At 37.1% G+C, this 17,121-nt stretch overlaps 1 protein-coding gene across 1 annotated transcript in view; it reads left to right on the top strand.

Moving 5' to 3' along the window:
* Positions 1-1,213: 1,213 nt before the first annotated feature.
* LOC109110318 (dolichyl-diphosphooligosaccharide--protein glycosyltransferase subunit STT3B) overlaps positions 1,214-17,121 on the top strand; it is a 49,430-nt gene continuing 33,522 nt past the window's right edge. Inside the window, exon 1 of the mRNA XM_042772951.1 lies at positions 1,214-1,779. Within this exon, the coding sequence (XP_042628885.1) occupies positions 1,520-1,779 (260 nt within the window). The 5' untranslated portion in view covers positions 1,214-1,519. The remainder of the gene's footprint in view (positions 1,780-17,121) is intronic.

Genomic DNA, 17,121 nt, shown 5'->3' with positions numbered 1-17,121 from the left:
ATTTTTTTCTTTAAACAATTTGGTTTGATTGGGTATTGACTTGATTGTGTTTGTGAATGTAATTTTTGATTTAAACCATTTTGTTTGAATTTTTTGTGTTTGTTTGTGTTTGTTTAGCCTATATATTTAATTATTTGTTTTCAGTGACTTTTGGAAAGATTGTAGCTGATTTGCCTTTAGCTAATTGTCTTTCAGATTTAATGACAAAATTAAATTTAATTGTTTTCAGTGCAGCTTAAAAGTCTACAGCTTGCTCCTCGTGTACATTTATCTTCGTTTTATGATGATTACACATTCTAAAATATAAATAGTTTAAGAACATTTTTGTGGTGTTCTTGTTTAGCTGGTCTTCTTGGTGCCATATTAAATCTTTCACTGCTGCAGCTTCACAGTTTATTCAAGGATTTGACTATTGTGCAATATTGGTTCATATCGTGTCCAAAAGCAGGCATCAGCACACAAACACCGACATATGCAAAGCATGCAATAATGTAATATACGCTGTTAATGTAGCATGTATGCCAAACATTTTATCTATGTTTCAAACGCGTGTGTGTGTGTGTGTGTGTGTGTACACGGTGTGTGAGTGTGCATTTGGATGGGTTAAATGCAGAGTACAAATTCTGAGTATGGGTCACAATACTTGGCCACACGTCACTTCACATTTCACACACTTAACTTTCTTCCGTGAAACACAAAGAGTGACCAATTATACTCATTGCATATTTATTATAATGGATTTACAGGTGACCAAGGCAGTCATTGTGCCTTAAACCTCCTATGGAACGACAAGAGGCTGAGTTAATGACATTATTGAGTGCGCCTTGTTCGACATCAGACGAAATAAATTTCAGGCACAAACTTTATGTCGTGATGTCAAACCAGTCGCTTGACATCCGCATAAACGTCGTTTGCTTAGTGGCCTGTGTGAAGGCAGGATTTTTTTTTTTTTTTTTTTTTTTTTTTTTGATGCAAAATTCATTTATTTCATTGGTGTATCGCATACAGAGCCGCGACGGTTCTTCATCGTGATTGGCTCAAACGAGTGTCCGTTATTGAAATCCAGAGTCATGATTGGTCAACCAACTGTCAACGGTTATCCGTTTGCGTTTGTCAGCGTTCAAGGCTGTGCGTGATCTCATTGGCTGATCCGCGGCTTCTGTCAGTGGTTTCCTTGCAGCGGATTGGTTAAAAGAGTCGCGCGTGTGACCCGCCTTGTTCTACCTGTCTCGCCATGAGAGGCTGAGAGATTCTTCCTGCTCTGTGGAACAGAACTGCCCTATTCTCCCCCCTCCTACCAATGAATACCGTGTGTCGAGTGGTACAAGCCGGTTAGCATGCCACTTAGACGCGGAATCTACTGCAAATAAATCCAAATTGTTCATACACAACGACAGATACCCGCAGTTGGAGCAAAGGCCTGGTTGCGCAGAAATATTGGCGCCGAGGAGGGAGCGGGTTGGTGGAAAGAGGGGTGCGTGGCGGTGGGAAGTGCTCTTCTAACCAAATCCTCCAGAACATGGCGGAGCACCACACCGCATCCGACTGTAAGCACAAAACGAGCTCCAACGCCGGAGGTTCGGTTTCGGGCAACGGACGGCCCAACTCCCCGGCTGGATGCGGCGGCAGCGGAGGCCTGTCCGGTGGACTGACGCAGCCGGCGGGATGGCAGTCTTTGCTGTCGTTCACCATTCTCTTTCTGGCCTGGTTGGCGGGGTTCAGCTCGCGACTTTTCGCAGTTATTCGCTTCGAGAGCATCATTCACGAGTTTGACCCATGGTGAGTATAAATGCGGGCGGGTTTGTGGCGCATTTTTAATATGACGTTAGGGGATGTAATGCACGATTAATCTCGCTGCGAATGAAAAGTCAGTGCGTGTTGCACAAAGCTGCTGCGATCTTCCATTCATCTCAGTGTAATTGTTTCAGGAAGCGGTTTGCCTCTGTGCGGTACGTCCGTGCTTGGCAATTTTGACACGTAACCGCATGGCAGCTGCCCTCCATCTTTTTATAATTCCAGTAAACTAAATTGATTATGATCGTGATGATGCTTGCGATAGAGATGCTATTTTAATTTAGCACGTCTGTTGATTATAATCGGTTGGGGTAACGTTATAACGTTAATTAATATTACAGCAAGGTATCGTAAAACTCCAAATGAGGAAATTAAGTATTGTATCTATTCATCTGCATTTATGGCAAGTCGTTTAGCGTTTATTACTGCAATGTATTTGTGTTACTGTTGCTCATTGTTAATTACTAGTAAGTACTTCAGTAGTGACTAAAAGCGAACCAACGTCATCAATCCTAGTATATATTCAATTATTCATTCATTCATTACATACTAGTGCCTACTAGTTCCGTTTACAGCCACTGTGATGGTGACAGATTATTAACTATTAATTGTAATACACACAAGTGCTAGTGTCTAGTCAGTTAGTTCTAGGAGAACATGAACTAGCAACTATTTTAGCAGTTACAATTATGCAATGAGTAAGCACTTGTTTATATAATTAGTAAATGGTAAAACTGGAATAGGCACTACTTGGAAGTGAATAGTTTATCTGAACCACACATGACTATATTGTCCAATAGTATCTTTTTTCACTATTGGGATAGTGACTACAAAGGAGTAAGCACTAGTATCCGTAGTATTAACTAGTATATTTAGTTAAATCAAACAGATATTTCACAGGTAACACTTAAAGGGTTACCCCATCCCAAAATGAAAATGTTGTCATTAATCACTTACCCCCATGTTGTTTCAAACCAGTAAAAGCTTAGTTCGTCTTCGGAACACAATTTAAGATATTTTGGATGAAAACAGGGAGGCTTGAGACTGTCCCATAGACTGCCAAATAAATAACAGTGTCAAGGTCCAGGAAAGTATGAAAAGCATTGTAAGAATAGTCCATCTGCCATCAGTGATTCAACTGTAACGTTACGAAGCGACGAGAATGGGATGGAGTATCCCTTTAACATGGATCACTGTTTGTTATTATTGCTTATTATTAATTACTGGTAATAGTGACTATAAGCTAATCCAGAACAATGGAATAGTCACTGTGATATAATATGGGACACTGGTAATCAAGTTTTAGTGACATGAAACAATATTAGATAAGTTGTGTAAAAATGACTCGCCATGCATTATTCCCATCTCCTAGCACTATTAATGTGTGCATTTGTAGTTTATTCATAAAATATCCCTACGTTTCATAACGATGTCAGATTTGCAGTGTAATTCTCTTGATCTGCAGAGCTGTCAAATGCAAGTTCCTAAATTTCTGCTTTAGAGCTAATGGTGTATTTTTAGCACTAAAGTGTTTAATCCATTCATGAATCATAGGTTTGAATTAAACCCCTTGTTGCAGTTGTTACATTCAAATGAGACTAAAAACATTCACTTCCCTTTTCTTTAACGTATAGCTTACTGTCAATTATTTCCTTATGGCCTTGGTTAAGAGCAGTGAAGATATACCCGTTTATGAAAGTCTGCTGTATAAAGTCTCAAGGTGGTATATGAGGCTTTATGAATTTAGGTCAGCTTCTAATTTTATCATAATCGGAAACTTTATGGTCATGCATCTCACTTTGACGGATTCTTTAAACACAATAATGGTCTAATCAGGCATGTGTTAGACTGCATTTCAGCAGTTAGCCACATTTAGCATACAGAGAGAATAACAGCTAGAACATCCTTTCACGGTATGGTCCCAATTTTCAGATTTACAGTCATAACTGCTAATGTTGAGGGTCATGGTGGTCTGCATTCATTGGTCTGAATGGAAGATCAAAGAGTGTTATCTTTGTGCTTAAACAAGCTAACTCAAAACCTGCCTCATAGGCTAAAATGAATGATTTTCAACAGAAGAACATCTTCATGTAGGGCTGGGCGATATATCTAACGATATAATCATGCGCATCTAGTCAGTAAAGCCGGTTCCCTGATTAGCGCTAAATCGCCATCACCTGCTTTCAAATGGACCGGCATTTAATAAACAGAGCCGTAGATCACTGACAAGCTACGCAATATCGGGTTCATTATCGCAGATGTATTGCCTTCGATAATGAACGCGATATTGCGTAGCTTGTCAGTGATCTACGGTCTATTAAATGCCGCTCCATTTGAAAGCAGGTGATGGTGATTTAGCGCTAATCAGGGAACCGGCTTTACTCACTAGATGCGCATGATTATGTCGTTAGATATATCGCCCAGCCCTATCTTCATGCAAAGCAGGTGAATATGCTAGAATATCGTTTTTTGGATGTCTGCCAGTCATGAGTTTCTTTCAGGTTAAGGTGTGGACAAAAGGTAAAGTGTGGTCATTACTAGTGATGTAACTGAAAATATTTGTCAGAGACAGCCAAAAAAAAAAAAAAATTTTTTGGTTATAGTTCTCAAGGGCCAAAATCACTGACCATTTATTGAATAGTACTTTATTATTCTAGAGTAGAATAGAGTAGAGTCTTTTTTTTTTTTTTTTTTTTTTTTTTTTTTTTTCAGATGAAATATGGAGAGGTAGCTCATTGCTGAAGAACTTTACTACTAATTGTTTATTTGTTTAATTGCCGATTATAATTGTTTAAATACAGATACAGATTTGGGTTTCCGGCTAAATGAAATGTTTGCAGCGCTTTCTTGATCTGGCAATCTCTGATCTGATTGACTGAATAGATGTAGCTTTCTGGAGTTGGGGCATACAGGATTGTTGTTGTTTTTTTCTGTTCATTTTTCAGTCGTTTTCTTTCTGGTGCAATGAGCACTAAAGCTGGACATAATCAATATTGGTTAAAGTTTGCAACATTGGTGTCTTTGAGATGTTTAAAAGAAATTAATAAATTTGTTTGAGACTCTTATTAGCATGTTAACTAGACCTCTATAAGCAGAACTGAAATTAATTTATTTGGTCTATTATTGCACATAAATGCAAAATGAACTGTATATGGTTGCTTTGTGTTGGCCCAGACAGCATGTTTGTGTAGGAAGTAGGTTTTACAGTCCAACTGTTAGAGTTGGATACTACAGTCCAGCAGAATGCCTACCAGTAAACAACAGCACATAGACTTGGTGACCTCCAGCCATTTAATCTATATATATGTGTGAACAACACCCCTTAAATCTGCACGTGGCCATTCATTTGCATGCTCAAGAATGTGCTCTCAGGGTTGCATTGGCTCTATAGAGCGGAGACATAGATGGACTGCACCACTTGCATGAGTAGATTTAATTAGCAAACGGGGCATTTCTGTTTGCTAATGGCTTTTCTGAATTTTATTGGGATGGTTTTCTAAACCATTTACATATAATGGCTCAGCCAGCCGTGTTTGTGTCATTAGGCCATTTCCATTCAGAGCATTCATAAAACACACAGTTAACACTGAAATGGCATGATAATTTTAGCATGATGCTACTTTGTTCCTTGTGATGTTATTGCACACTTGGACAAGTCTTTTGGTATCAGTTAATGCTGAAGTGTGTTGTGTGTACATTAAAATAATTGTAAAAAAAATCTGTCCCTGCTTGTTTGAGCAACCTAACAGAATTGGCTGAACAAATTGCATATATTTGAGAAATCTGTCTGGCTGAATAAAATCAGATTGAAGTGAAATCAAATCTCTTTTTTTTTTTCTTTGCATTTCAAAAATTATTCACAATTAATGTGTTAATATATGAATAGATGTGCTGTACATAACATTTGTCTGTATTAAAGACTTTATTTATTTTTAAGCTTGTGTCATTGGTCTGATTGCGTAACTTCCTCTTCCTTTCCAGTCATTTCTGCCTTTTTGTGCAAATGGAGACCTTTCAAACAGTCTGGTGGAACCTGCTGATTGCATTTTTAAGAATTAAATCTGTGTTTGTTCGTGCCGTTTATTTTGCTCTGTATAAGAGACTCCATTCTTGTGATTCATAGTGTTTACCTTTTGTTTGTCTGCACACATGTGACTTTCCTCTCAAGTGTGGCATTGGCACCTCTCAGGCTATTGTGTGCTCTCTTTCAGTAATCTACTTTGACATGCAGGAGCAGTTTTTCTTTTTTCGCTGGCAGGCGTGCATTGGCTCAGATTGATTTTCCAGCTCTGTTAGTCATATGAATGTTGAGAAGCTTTTAACTATGAGTGTGAGTGCTCAAGTCCCTTTGTAGCGGTTAGGATGCAGGTCCCTCTGGGTTATTGGTTTTCTGGGTGCAAATTGGGCTCAGTCTTGGATCCGAGCCCACTGACACTCGCTGGTCATTCAGCATTCAAAATATTTTAATAATTTCTGGACTTCAGCCATAGAAGACATGCTAAAATAAACAAACACATACAGGCTTTTAAAATGTAATTTTAGCTCCAGTTGCACCAGGTGATGGAATTTTGTCTGAATGCTGGTTTTAAATACTGAAGGGAAGTTTATTCGCCCTGTCTCTGTAAATAACACCATTTAAAATGGTTTGGAGCCTGACCGAGCATCATAAGCGTTTGGAAATTAATAACTCTGAAAGTACCTTAATTTCAAATGCTTTGTTCAAAAAGCTTTTTTTTTTTTTTCTCTGTTTCCAGCCAGGAGCTTCATTGATTTGAGAGCTCAAATGAGTAATTGTTTCATGTCCAGATAATTTCACTGCAACACACACACTTTGGTTCTCTGGGTGTCTCGTTTAGATCCAGCACACTGCCCCGAGCCTGCTCTGTCCTTTCTCATTTTTGGATGCTGGAGTGCTGTGTTTCCTGTTCTGCTTTTCTACTCTTAATTCCTCTAGTGAATTCTCTGTCTGTCGTTTTTCTTTCTCTTGCTTTGGCTTGTGCACTTATTTCAACCTTTTAAGGCAAATAACAAAGGCTGCTATTAGAACTGGAATGAAAGTGGGAATGTGTCAACCGGTAGAGATTTTTATGCTGTTTTTATTGCAGAAGGCATACTTTTGCTGCTGTCAGTGGGTGGGAACCCTTTACGTTATTTACACGCAACAAAAGTCGGAGTAAAGTGAAAATACAGAGGAAGACCTTAATAAGTCAGGATGAAAATGAATTGAATGTACTCATGGTGCCACAGGCATATATTTATATATTTAAATATGTATAATTTAAATCAGCTTTGGATGTGGTTAATCAGAATAGTCTAATGCAGTATACATAGCAAGGTTTATATCCTAATACTAGTTCTATTGTTTTTTTTTTTTGTTTTTTTTTTTTGTTAATCTATAATGAAAGGAGAATGTTTAAGTAATAGAATAGTGTTATTTTAAATAGTGTTTAATTTAAAATTTAATTATGCTTACGTAAATGATTATTTAAAAATATTTGTATTAATTGATGTGTATAGATATGCAGTTTCTATACGTCTTATCTGCCTAAAAAGCTATATTTATAAAATATTTCTAAATGTATATTTAAAATATTTTTAGCTAATTAGAAATAATATATTGTTTGTTGACTTAATTGAATGAGTGGAGAGATTTGAGAGAATATTCCAGTATTGTCAGGTAAAATTTTGCCATAATCTGAAAGATTTTTTTCCTTCCATCTCTTGTTATAAAATAAATCATACTGTCAAATGAGTTTGATCATATTGCCCACGTCTAACCCCTGTTAAGAAAATGAGAGAAGCAACGCAAAGCTCATATTTCTGTTTTACCTTTCCCCATTTTCTTTGAATCCCGCTCTTATCTCTGTCTCTGCTCTCTCTATCCATATGGCATTATCCATCCACCCTTGTGTTAATTGAGCTTTCATCCTGTATCTCCCTGACCGGGGCTGCATTGTCTGTGACGGGCATTCTGATCTGAAGAAGCATTTGAGTGCCACTTATCTCTGAGCCGCCTGTGGAGTTGCTCTTCTGTATGTCTGAATGAGATTCTGCTTTTATTAGGGAGGCACCAAAATGAAAATTCTTGGCCGAAGCTGAAGCCAAACAAAATGAAACACTGGGCAGAATACCGAATAAGATTTGTCAAATCTTTTCCTCATGTAGGCCTATTTACACCAGGTATTGTAGTGCTGTTGTATGCCATCTTTAGCGGTCTGGTTAGCCTCCCAGGTTTGTGACCTCTTCAAGTTGTGCCTATTAGCCAGCTCATTACTATTACTACTTCCTGTTCAACTGACCTCGTCTGCATCAGAGTTGACAATATCATTTGCCTTTGAAAGTCTGATTGTGGACTGTAGTTATGAAAATAGGAAATTTTATTTTAAATATTATTATAGTATATTAGTGTAATATTAATTGCAGATACATTATAATATTATATATTAAATATTTTTATCATAATTTATTCTTGACATTGTTTTAATCTAAACAAGATGTTTCTGTCATTTTTAATTTCCAGCTATTGTTGCTTAACCTAATAATTGGTAGACCTAAATATCGCCAGGGTTTGTATATCAGCTTATGTTTGGTGTTTGTTAGTGATGAGAACGGTTTGTATTTCAGCTTATGTTTATCTGAACACACAAGCTCATCTTGTTTTGGAAAAAACAGTGTTTACTTGTCTTTTTTTCCCATATTTTTAACAGTTTCTTCATTTAAAAAAAAAAAAACACAGAATCAAGAACTCGCCATCTAAAGTATGCAATTGTTACTATATTAAATTAAATGTTATGTCATATATCAGCTTTATATTGGCCACCCTGCTCTCTGAGTAATCGGTATCAGCCATCAAAAAACAAATATTGTCCCACCACTACTAATAAATAATTTGTAAATTGTATTTTTTGTATAATTTTTAAGAATTTAATGTTATAAAAAATAAAAAATCTGTAAATCTTTATATGTTGATAATTTTTGGATTTTTGGATGAAAATATTGAAATTTTTGGTAATTGGAAAGTAGAAACAAAATATTTGAGTCCTGCTTTATTTTTAAAACCTGTATATCGCCCACAGCTAAGTGGAAGTAAGGTTTTAGTTTTAGCTGGGCTGGTTGTCTCTGTAGCCTTCGCCCACTCAAGTTTCATTTATGCAGTGTCATCTCTGCTTGAGGTCAAAGTGGAGCAGTTAACACGGTCAATCGACTGTGAAAACATGATTATGGGGGCAGGTCTTTTTTTTTAATTCCGTCATATTGTAGGAGGCTCTCACCTTAGCTTCTCCTGCTTATTGAAAACCGCATTTGTTGTGTAAGTTTGGTTGCTTTGTATTTTTTGTTTGTGTGTGTTGATTGCCTTATAATAGTTCACAGCTGTACAAACACATGGATTTATAACGCTTAAACAAGGGGTGCAAGGTGGTTGGTTATGAAATCAAATTATATAAGGTTTCCAATAAGTTTGTTGTTTTCGGGGTTGGGGGAAAAAATCAACTTGTGCTATATTTCAAGTCTTCTGAAGTGTTATTTGCAGTCTAGTTTTCATTTGCAAAAATTCATTTGTTTAAACAAAGTTCTTTCAAGTTTTGTCTTTACAAAGAATCAGTAGAATCGGTTCACAAATCTGAATGATTCATTCCTGAGTCACACTGGTTTGGCTTTTGAGTTCAACTCTCATAACAGCTTAAATTGCAGTCTCTTTTTTTAACATAGAGATATTATATCAGAAAAAAAGTAGGACATGGAAATTTAAAACATGAAGAAAAGTAAATGATGAAAGATTTTCATTTTTAAGTGAACTCTTCCTTTAATACCTGGTGTAAACAAAGCCCTGGTAAACTTTGTGGTTGTCGGTCATTGTAAATTTAACTCTTTGTTCACTGATGTGAGAAAGTCCTTTTTTGTCTACACCAAATAATTATTGGTGACATTTAAGCATAGATGTGGGATCATTAGCAATTTTCAGAGGAGAAATACAGAGAAATCTAGTTTAGGAAAAACGTATCATTCTCTGTTTCTGGTTAATGTAAGATTCAGAGTAGCAATGATTATCTAATCTGTCATAACAGTGATATGCTACAGTGTTTCCCACTCCCCTGCCCCCATACATAAATATGCAGATTATTTTTCTGCCATCCGGAGGCGCTATTAGAAAAGGAGAGAGGTTTCTCCGGTAACAGCTGTGTACAAAGCAGCGCTGAGCTCACAAATGCTGATTTATCAGGCATTACTCGCAAGATGGAATGAAAATGACATCGAAAATTTTCTGAAAACAGTCGGTTTTCCTTCTGAAATACAGTGATATAAAACAACCGTGGTGGTTTTTGATTTTGTAACTTGTAGTGCTCATGTTTATTCAACAAGTCAAAGCCTTTTGGAAAATCTATTTGTGGCGGTCAGTTTTGATATTGTGGCGGCCCACCACTAATAAATCAGTGTATGGGAAACCCTGTGCAAAATATTAATCTCTATGGTTTTTCAACCCACTTGGGTAAAGTTATTTGCTCTGTGTGTGTAATACACAATGCATCGCAGGCGTCTTTGTGTGCCGAAACGGAATAGGTTTAATTAGGATGTGCTCACTTAGCTGAGCTGTTTTGCATTCACAGCACAAGCTTTTCCCCTTGCCAATTACGAGCCCTCAAAGTTATTCCAAGAGCGTTGCTTTGATGTGCTTGTGTCAGGTGGGACAAACTCCTTGTCCTCATCCGGAAAACCTTCCATATCGTTCCTCAAGGTTAATCAGTTCTTTTATGTTGGATTAAATCTCCTGGAAATTAACACAAAGGAAGTGAGATGTGAGTTTGGCATTGCTGTTGGTTTTCCTCCTCCCATCAGCGATTAAAAAGATTAAAGGTTTTTCAGTATGAGGCTTGATCGATGCTTAAATCATTCAGACTGATTGCTTTGACCAGACACGCTTGACGTGTGAATCGGGATTCTTAAATTTTGTCATGCGTTTCATGAGTTTCTGAAGTCCAATTTCTCCTTTAAAAAGAACAGCCGCAGAATCATTTACAGCTGACTGATTTGTTGATCCAGCCAGTTCAGTTATGAGTGCTTTTTGTTTTTCTTTTATAGAGTTCAGGTCAGTAGTGATGCAAAAGGATGTCCTTGAATTGCTAAATTTCTACATACTCTGTCTACATTCTCATTGGTTGTATCCTGAGCTTCAGACCATCTCAAGTGCTCATGTTCTTGCAGATGAATTTAATAACACTTTACAATAAGGTTATGAGCAATAAAAAATATCTGCAAAGTTACAAAGCTCAAAGTCCAATTCAAAAGGAGATATTTTATTAAACAGAAATCACTTTTCAAAAAACTACACGAACGACTCATTTAGACTACAATACATATTTTCCGGGATTTGTGACATCACAAAGATCGACGAATTGGACGAGACCTGGTTGAGCTGCACTAGAGAAGGCAATGAGTGTTATCACTATGTCGGAGACAAGCTGGCTTTCCCGAGAAAGACGAGGTTAGAGTGGTTACAATCATCCGGGTTTAAATCGCGCTCAAATTGACTTGATTTTGACACAATATTTAAACTGAAGCTTGCAGCAGGCGGCTATGATAAGGAGCATGACATTTCCCGACCATGCGCCGAGTGGAGCCAATCACAACACACTGGCCTAGCTAACCAATCACAGCGCATTTCGTATTTCAGAATGCGGGCCTTCATTTGATACAGGAACTATTTGAGCCGTTCATGCCAGACTGGGGATAGAGGTATTATGATAATGTAAAATATATGAAAAATGTGTTTTTTGAACAACCTAGTATGAGAGCCTGTTCTAGTACACACCCAAAACAAAATCAAGACCTTTTAAAAGAGCATGATAGGACCCCTTTAATCTTAGATAACTGTGGTTACTAACAGGTGCAAATTTTGATTTAAATACTATATTACAAAATTTTTAAATTAACTTTAAGATTAATAAATGCTATATTTTTACTTCATGGTAACTAATATAGGAAACAAATGGAACCTTAGTGTAAAGTGTAATCCATAAATTCTTACTGGCTGCTTAATTCATCAATCATTACTAATACTGTGGTCTCATTTTCACTAACATTTTAAAACACCAGCAAGTCCAAATAATGAAATCCGATTGATTATATCTCAAGAAAATGTAATGTATTGTTTTGTAAAGGTCAGAATTTCTATTCATAACAAATAAAATGTGTAACAATCAATTTACACAAATGACATTTGTAAATAATTATGTCAGCAGGACAGGGAAATAAAGTTGCTGGGCGTAGCTGTGCAGCGTGGCCAAAGTAGAAATGCAGTATCCGCCAACTTCAAGTGTAAATCGCTTCATTGATTGTAATGGGAGTGATCTAGTCTTACTGCATCAAATCAAGCCAGAATGAGTCATTTTGGTTCCTTGGTTTGAAACAAGCAGTTAAAGAGGTTTGGTGCAGAGCCGAATTTTTTTTGGCCCACAACCACTTTCTCTTTGTTGGAAACTATGTATACACAATGTATTCATACTGTGGTGGTTAAGGGACAGCAATAGTTCATTTATCGGTAGCGGTCTATGCTGGATGTTTATTTGTGCATGCTCTATTCTTCTATTTTTACATTCATATTACTTGTCATTGTCCACAACAGTCACTTAATTCAAAAACAAGTTAATAATTAAAAAACACTAATGTCCTGTGTAATTTTTAGGAAATGTTAAAATGAAATTATAATTCACCTGAAGCATTTACAGCAATTGACTTTATTTTTTAGAATGGCTGTCACAATTCACTGATTAAATTCAGGTACTCTATTATAAAAGAATCCTCGATTGCATTTTGTGTTGATTAACCGGCAAAATACCAGAAGTAGCACATTCCACAGAAGAGAATCCATGAAAAGTATTACTAGAGCATTTTGTAAGGCTGCCCGAAATATTGAAACCATTTAAAAAAATTATAATAAAACATAGTGCTATTGTGTATTCACAATGGCTGCGATTCAAATCAATAAATTAAATATGTGCTGCGGGTTTAATATGCACTTTATTTATATGTGTGTAGGCTATGTGCATAGTAAATGCTGTCTCCATCTTTGCATATGCTGTGAGTCTGAGTTGTTGCTTATAACTTTTACCATTCTATTAGATTAGTAAGGTAAATCGTTCATAAACCTGAGCTAACACGGGAGAATACATCATCTTTCTAAACATGATAACTGTTCATCGTGACTTCCAAATAAAAGTTTAAACTGTCGCTCTGACTTTGCATGTTTTTAAGTCCACATGTTCTTGTTCAAGAAATTACAGTGGCTGTAGCATTTCTATCAAAGAAGTGAATATTAATATCAAAAATTAAAGATTAAGTGGACATTTGAATTAAATGTGTAGTCCATGTTTAACAAGGATTAGATCACACTGTCAGCTTTTAAATGTATAATATGTAATTACGTGTCTAGGTAACACTACTCTCCTGGGATTACCAGGCTTGGCATATAAAATTGTTGTTAAATAACATAAAACTGTATGTTAATGCCGCTATCATTATTATCATGTTGCAATTATTTTGTTTCTCAGTTTCTGGCAAGAACAAGGCAGGAGAGGTTTCTGTGAGGGTCTCAAGAGTCTCTACCTATTTATATACCACAACATCAAATGACGCTTCACCAGATATGCACGAGCTGGCTTATCTTTATGCAAAGTTTTAATGCATGCTCTGTGCATATAGTCAAATTAATATTTAGGAATTTTTCCAGTATTTTGTGCATCATGAACAGTGAGTTTGCTCTGCCTGCTACAGTATTTTCTCCTCTTTACCATCTTCAGCATTTCTGCCCTCTGTTATCGTCTGTTTACACACTACATAATATTTCCACACAAATGACAATTTGGAAAAATTATTGCAGTGCAGTTTGTGTGCATATCCGGTGCAGAGATCGGTTGAAATAAAACAAAAAATGTCCGGTCGACCAGTGCATCTCTACTCCCCTGTATAAATTCGTCCGTTCAAATGCCTGGTACGTGGAAAGAAACTTAATTCAGGGCTTGCACGTTGTCAAAGGCATATCTCTAAATGTATGCGTGCTGTACAGAACAAAGCTTGCGGGTACTGAATGGAGTTGTCTTTCGTGTCTTGCTTGAATGCTTTAAAATCACTTTAATTTTTTTGTATTGGTTTTGGCAATTAATCGGCACCGATAGTTGATTGCTGTATCGGCAAAATCCATGCCGATAGTTTTCTGGGTTGCGTCCATTGCTGGAGCAGCTGAGAAGGGTCTGTTTTCATTATACAGTGCGAGAGCGGCCTCTAGTGGTTGAAATCACTGACAGCATGTGCTATTTGTTTAGACTCGTAATGCTGCACGCTGAACAGAGCGAGACAAAAAAAATGATTCCAGAAAAATTGGAAAAACCTTTGACAAACATTGATTTTGTGGTAATTTCTACATTTACTGTTACTATTATTATTACTTTTATTATTATTACTACTACTAGTATGATTCGGTACTGTGTGTTTTTTTAATAATAATAATAATAATAATGAATTTTATTTATAAAGCACTTTACATTTAAAAAAAAAATCTCAAAGAGCTAATAAAGCACTATTTTAGTTTTTCTTTAGTATCCATTTTAAAAACTATCGGTTAATTAATCCGTATCGGCCAGTGTGGTCCAACCTAGCTATTGGTATTGGTAAAATCCACTATCGGTCGACCTCTAGCTTAAACGCATGCAAATAATAAACTTTCATGATGACGCAGCAGTGACAAATTCATCAGCTGTCCCGAGTGTCTTTCACGCTGTCCCTGGACCATCGGGCAGTCCTTATTGTTGAGCTCTGCCAAAGCAATCGTTAGTGACAGCCTTAGTTGGTGTTCCAATTTTCATTTATTTTGACAAAATAATAGAGAATTTTAATCATTTTTGGTGATCATCCAGCGAAGTGGCCAGAATGTTAATGTCTATGCAAAAAACGCTTCTTTTGAAATGGAAGATAATTTACAGTCGGTTTCTACCAAAATGAAAGACATTTGGATTCTAGTCCTTGTCTTTCACACGGTTGAGTATTCTGCAAAGCACTAGCACTCATTTTTACTCCCTGACATATTTAATGCACGTGGAGACAGCGCATCTCATTTTATAAACCATAACCCTTTTCCATATATTATTCAGCCATCAGACCTCTTTCTGCTGAGTTGCTCTGCCTGAAGCAGTCTTGCTTAGACAGACCCATTTTTAATGGAGCAGGTAAAAAGAGCAAACTTAGCTGAAGCCCCATCTCTCCTCCATCAAACCTCCAACCTGGCTCGAACTTGCAGTCTTCACTTTTTTGCAGAAGGATCCATGGTTTTACAGAGCACCTGTGTTGTTGAGGTTTGTCTTTGTGACTGTCTTAACATGGGCTGTATAAGGGTTGAAGTGCTGTACTGAAGTAGTGTACTTTCTCCACTGTGTGCTGACATGATCCTTATTCCTTATTTTGTGTTCTGAGCTGAAGTTTGTGTTCTTATGTCTGGTTTTCATGTACAAGTGCTGGTACGGGTCGTGACATAAGCTTGTGGTGCAGCTGAACCAGAATCTGATGTTAATGAGTTTGAGATGTGTGTTTGTTTGGGCTGTGCTGATTGAGGTCAGATACGTTGACCCTTCGGCCACCTTTAGAGCACATTAAGCACAAAAGCCTCTTTTTAATTCTTTGAAGGGTTGAAGGCTGCCTCATTAGATCTCAGTAATTGGTTTTTTGAAGAGAAAAAAGGTTAGTGAAGGAATAAAGAGTGTTTACCTCTGAGGCTACTTCTGTTTTTGTCAACTAGAAAGTAGGGATGTGCAAAACTGTATTTAAAAAATCTGCTTGTCTGTGGTTTGTTTGAATGTCTCGTTGATTATAAGGGTTCCTGTGTAATAGGCTAGTTTCAGGTACCTGAACAAACATGTTGCTTGTAGGGCTGTGATGGTCGCCGTGACAGCCGCGTCACTGTTGTCTACTGCCACTGGCGGTAGTGCACGTGACGCCATGCACTCTACGAATTAGGTAAAGAGTGTGCTGGTTAATTCATTTACACATCTGAACAGTAATGATATAATGCGAGTGCATCGGTAGAGCAGCAGAGGATGAATGAAATTTTGGAAGCAAATCGAGATGCATCGTTTTTTGCGAGACGCATCGTTTTTTGCGAGACGCATCGGTTTTTCCGAGATACAGCTTATCCTTTTAATACAGAATGTATTTCTTTATTTATTAACAAGTGTTGTCAACCTGTTTTTTGCGCATAATTTAATCGACCTACATAAAGTAGGCCTAAGCAACGGACTTGCGGATGTGTGTACTGCACACTACAACTCAATGTATCAGCTGCGCGAATGAAGCCAGTAATGCGCCCAAAGTTGTCAGAAACAGAAAGCGCGAAGAGTAAGCAAAACAAACATGTCGGACGCCGAGATAATTTATCCTCCACTGAATTTTAAATCTAAAGTTTGGGAACACTATAGATTTTACAAGAAAGACGGACGACTTGACAAGACAGATGCAATTTGTAAAATGTGCCGCGCATCTAAAAAAAAAAAAAAAAAAAAAAAACGGCCAGTACGACTAATCTGATATCTCACTTGAAGCGGCGCCACGGTGTTGTTGTGGAAGCGTCTGCCAGTGCCCCAGCATCCCCTGCCTCTAAATCTTTGTAAAACTTATTTTCATAGTTGAAAAGTGAAAACACAATTCTTGTTGTGCAATGATAAGCCTTCTTTCTGTTGAAAGAGTGCAAAGATTTTTTTTAGTATATATTGCACTTATACGTTCTGTTTATCTTGGAAATACTTAAATAATATGTGCCATGTGTTCTAAAATGGCCCTCTACTGTAAACCGACACTCGGGCTCTGAGAGAAAAGCCAGTTTGTAAAAAAGTATTGGTTTTACTTGGTTAATAAATAATCAAACTAATTCAATGGCACCGCATCCTCTTTCACATAACCAAATAAACTTGATCTAATTAGCTAGTGCTGAATTATCGCATCGTATCGTGATATGGGTGTGAATCGTATCGTATTGCATCGCAAAATGCCACACATATATCGTTAATATATCGGATCGGATACTTTGTATCGAGATGCGTATCGGATCGGCATTATACCTTAGATGCCCAACCCTACTACGCACACTTGTTTTGTATACAAGTGTAATAACAGTAATAGTTGGAAAAGTCTATGGTAATTTAAAAATTACCTCAAATGCCATACACAGCGTTTCCTTTAGATTGGCAGGTTTGAGCACAGGAAAATACATTTTATGCATTCAGCAAAGTGATTTTGTGTTGGGGGTGATGATGGACCTTGTTGGGAAACCAAATAATACATCGCCGA

This window comes from Cyprinus carpio, chromosome A16 (assembly GCF_018340385.1).
Source record: "Cyprinus carpio isolate SPL01 chromosome A16, ASM1834038v1, whole genome shotgun sequence".
NCBI classification, from domain to species: domain Eukaryota; kingdom Metazoa; phylum Chordata; class Actinopteri; order Cypriniformes; family Cyprinidae; genus Cyprinus; species Cyprinus carpio.
This window is presented reverse-complemented; position numbering and strand designations above follow the sequence as displayed.